The sequence below is a fragment of the Garra rufa genome, chromosome 9 (genome assembly GCF_049309525.1).
Source record: "Garra rufa chromosome 9, GarRuf1.0, whole genome shotgun sequence".
Classification (NCBI taxonomy): domain Eukaryota; kingdom Metazoa; phylum Chordata; class Actinopteri; order Cypriniformes; family Cyprinidae; genus Garra; species Garra rufa.
Genome location: NC_133369.1, coordinates 34,317,195 through 34,321,012, shown reverse-complemented (window position 1 = coordinate 34,321,012; position 3,818 = coordinate 34,317,195). Strand labels below are relative to the sequence as shown.

The window sequence follows — 3,818 nt, the reverse complement described above, 5'->3', positions numbered from 1 at the left end:
CAAATTATCTTGGATTTCCCCCTCCAAATGTTAATGCATGGTTTTTTTTTGTTTTGTTTTTTTCTCATGAAATGTCATACTTGAGATCACTAATATAATATACCTGCTTCCCCATACATTAGTCCTTTGCAGCACCTAATTTGCTGTCATATCATTCTTCATTACTGCTCACAATAAAGTTGAATAGCTGAACAACACGCAACATGACACAAAGCATATGCATCATCACTAGCAAGCACCGGCTAAAGCAGAGAGAAAAGAGAGATCGTGATATTGTGACACTCCTGCTGTCACTCAGGGTGTCCATGGGCCATTACAAAGTCCCTTCTTGGATGCACCTGGTACTGCAGAGACAGCTGACAAAAATCACAGCAACAGCTGACTGCAACAACCCAACCAGTGGATTGTCAAAGTGGTGCATAAAGAAGCAGAATGAGCTCAAAATTCACACCATGAAGGTGAAACGTGCCGTTTGTGAAATGTGTGTGAATGCAAACGTGAATGATTGCAGTGGGTTGGTGATGTATGACATCATTGAGATGCATGACACCCTTGACATGGCAGCACCGTTAAAAATCCATAGCTGCCTGAGCCAAGCTTTATGACGTCACCTCACTGTGAACTCAAACATCACGCTTATAAACAATGACGTATGACATCAGGTCTTAAGAAAAACTGTGTACTGACTTGTTTCATGACTATGCTCACGCATATTGAAATGCAATGTCATAATGCAAATAAATTATGTCATGTAAAAGCATACAAAGTGATTGACCTATATATCTTAACCTGCCAACTCTAACTGGCCATAAAATCACGTCTGCAGATTCGCAGTAACCATCATCAACATCTCAGAGGGGAAAAAAGATGTTCAGATCTACGGTTTGATCAGTTCGGTCACGCATCATTGACGTGAACCGGGGTCCGGATCAGCGGGTTCCTCATCAAGCAAAACACCGAACCGCGCGCTCCTCTTCTCCACTTACCGGATTTAAAAAACGCCGCTATGTCGGCCGCCTCCTTAGATGTGTCCTCTCCCTCCCCTGAACTCATCCTTGGATCAATGATTCTCCCTCAACAAAACTCCCCAAACAAACGGATCAGTGTCGATTTTCCTAGATCAAGTGACTGATCGGAAATAAATCCCCTTCATTGGAAAGCAAAGAGTGGAGTGCGGGGATTCGTTCCTGTACTCGCTGAGCACGGACCCTCCATCTTGGCTTTAGCTCGCTGGAGAGGTGTCGGTACCGATCGGCGGCGCTCCTGAGTTTCAGCTGGTAGAGAGTAGGATGAAGGGAGGGAGAGGGGAGGTCTTCTTCAAGAAGGGGGTCTCCAGGAATCCCCTACTCCCCCCCCCCCTCCCACACACAGGTCAGCTCAGCTCAGCTCAGCTATATCACAAAATAGTCTAAATTTACGAAACATTAAGAGTATTTTTAGGATGTTTTTTTTTTCATTTATTTGTAAACAGTTATTTGCTTAATTCTTTATTTGTCTCTATTTACAAAATGGTTGATTTAATACAAATATAAAGTAAAATTCTAAATACTTTTCTTGCAGCTTGAATACATGAGTGAACTTTTATTTAAAAAAAAAAGTTTTTAGAGGTGGGCCTAATACAATGTTTTACATATATTATTTTTTGAGTCATTTATACTAGTGTTTTGCTAAGTATTTTCGTAAAAAGGTCTATAGCCTATATTTGTGAGATTGACAGTCGCTGGAGCCTCCAAATGTCTTCAATGGTCTACAACACACTGATCAAGTAAATAAAATATTTTATAACAAATTTGATTTACTGCAATTACTGGTCAAATCCAACAGTCACAAAAGATACATTTTTATTATTTCAGTTGTGAATAATGAAACATTCGCTGATGTATGTTCTCATATATTCACTACGTTTAATAAATTAATAGATTTTAATTTTGCCGTATAGTCTATACAAATAAAAACTGATTATCAACATCATTTAATGTTTCTAAAGCCCACACGTCATGTGTAAGTGATGCATAATGCACATGGAAATAAAATTCAAATTACAATTCTGTTTATCCTGCTGCGTAAATATATTGTTAAACAGCACTGCAACAATGTTTCAATATTTACCCATGTTCACCGACCTAATGTTACTATGTAACGTGCATAAAATGTGAGAAATAAAACAATTTGGCCCTCTAGTGAAAGTGCTTAGGAATTACATTCGTACAGTGGAATTGCAATAGTGCCCTCTATGTGTTATTATGAAAACTGCGGTAGAACATGAACTCAGGACAAATACAAAAACTCCGGCACATAGATTGCAGGACTCGGCACTTCATTATATATATATATATATACCAGTCATTCTTGAGACATGGGACAAAACATGTCCACCAATTATAACTGCTATTAGTTTTAAAAATAAAACATATTTTCAATTGTAAATGCTATGGGGATTAATAATAGAATGTATTTAACACAATTATCCCCTTCAATTTCATTTGCTCATTATTATGTGAAATCTATGACACTTATTGTCTTCTCACTACATCTAAAACTGTGTGTCCACAGAGAAGGGTTTATTCATTCATATGCTATAAAATGGATTAAAAAAAATTTTAATGATGAAAAAGACCTTGTTTTATCAAAGGCAACACTTAATAATATCTCATATTAAAGCAAGGTTGTTTTTCAGTCAGACATGTGTGTTTAATAAGGTTTCGAAGGTGTGTCCTCACTTTTTGTCAACACCGTCAGACATTACTTAAAATGTAATAAAATCAGGGAATATCAGGGGCTATCACTCTAAAAGGACCCCCTTGCCACAGTCCTCTTCCGCAGAGTACATCAATGTCACACAGGCTCTGCTAAGTTTTATAGTTTTAGAATATTTTAATTCTAATGTTAATATTTCGTGTGTCACAACTATGATATGTCAACACCAAACATCCAATTTCTGAGAAAATTATTTGAAATCTTTAAACCATTTTATTCTCCTGAAGCAGGTTCCATTAGCCCCTAGCATCAACAGAAAAAAAAAAACTAAATGTCTACTACATGAACTCCATTTGTTTTGTGAAAAATGGCAAATTTGTCAACACCGTCAGATGTCACCACCGTAAGATTTTGTGTTCCAATAATATATCAAAATACTTAAATGTGACTCTTGAATAGAAGCTTTACAAACAATAACATACTCACTGTTTGTTGTGGTTGTTTTAATACAGTAATTAATTGATTCAATGTATTTGTATAGTTAAAATGACTACAAATTCAGGTTTTGGTCAACACCGTCAGATGTGTCAACTCCGTCAGTTCTGTCACCTCCGTCAGATGAATATTTTGATGATATTTCATTATGATATTTTATATTTGTTGTGGAATTGTTGGTTACATGTGAAAGTGTAATCTGTCTACTAACATGGGAATGTGTTTTGAAATGTTAAAAACATCTAGAAAGCTGTTAAAGATAAAGTTGAAATTATATTACACATTCCAAGTTAAAAAACACATTTTTTTTAAAAAAAGAGAAAAGTTGGGAGGTTGTTTCAAAGCATAGCTCAGTAGCTTAGTACATATAATATACATAAATGTAGTTTCCTTTGTCTGAGTACAAAGTTTTATTTTTTCAATTTTAGCACCCTGTTTTGTCCCACCTCTCAAGAATGACTGATATATATATATATATATATATATATATATATATATATATATATATATATATATATATATATATATATATATATATAAACCTGCTGCCTTTAGATTCGCTCCCCACATTCCTGAACATGACATAACATAACATTACGGAAATGTATAGTATGCTATAAACATTA

General features: G+C 35.5%; 1 protein-coding gene across 1 annotated transcript in view; it reads left to right on the top strand.

Moving 5' to 3' along the window:
* The first annotated feature begins 203 nt into the window (after positions 1–203).
* Positions 204–3,818, top strand: part of LOC141343242 (dynein axonemal heavy chain 5-like) — a 60,329-nt gene continuing 56,714 nt past the window's right edge. The window contains exon 1 of the mRNA XM_073847839.1: positions 204–458. Coding sequence (XP_073703940.1) covers positions 204–458 — 255 coding nt within the window. The remainder of the gene's footprint in view (positions 459–3,818) is intronic.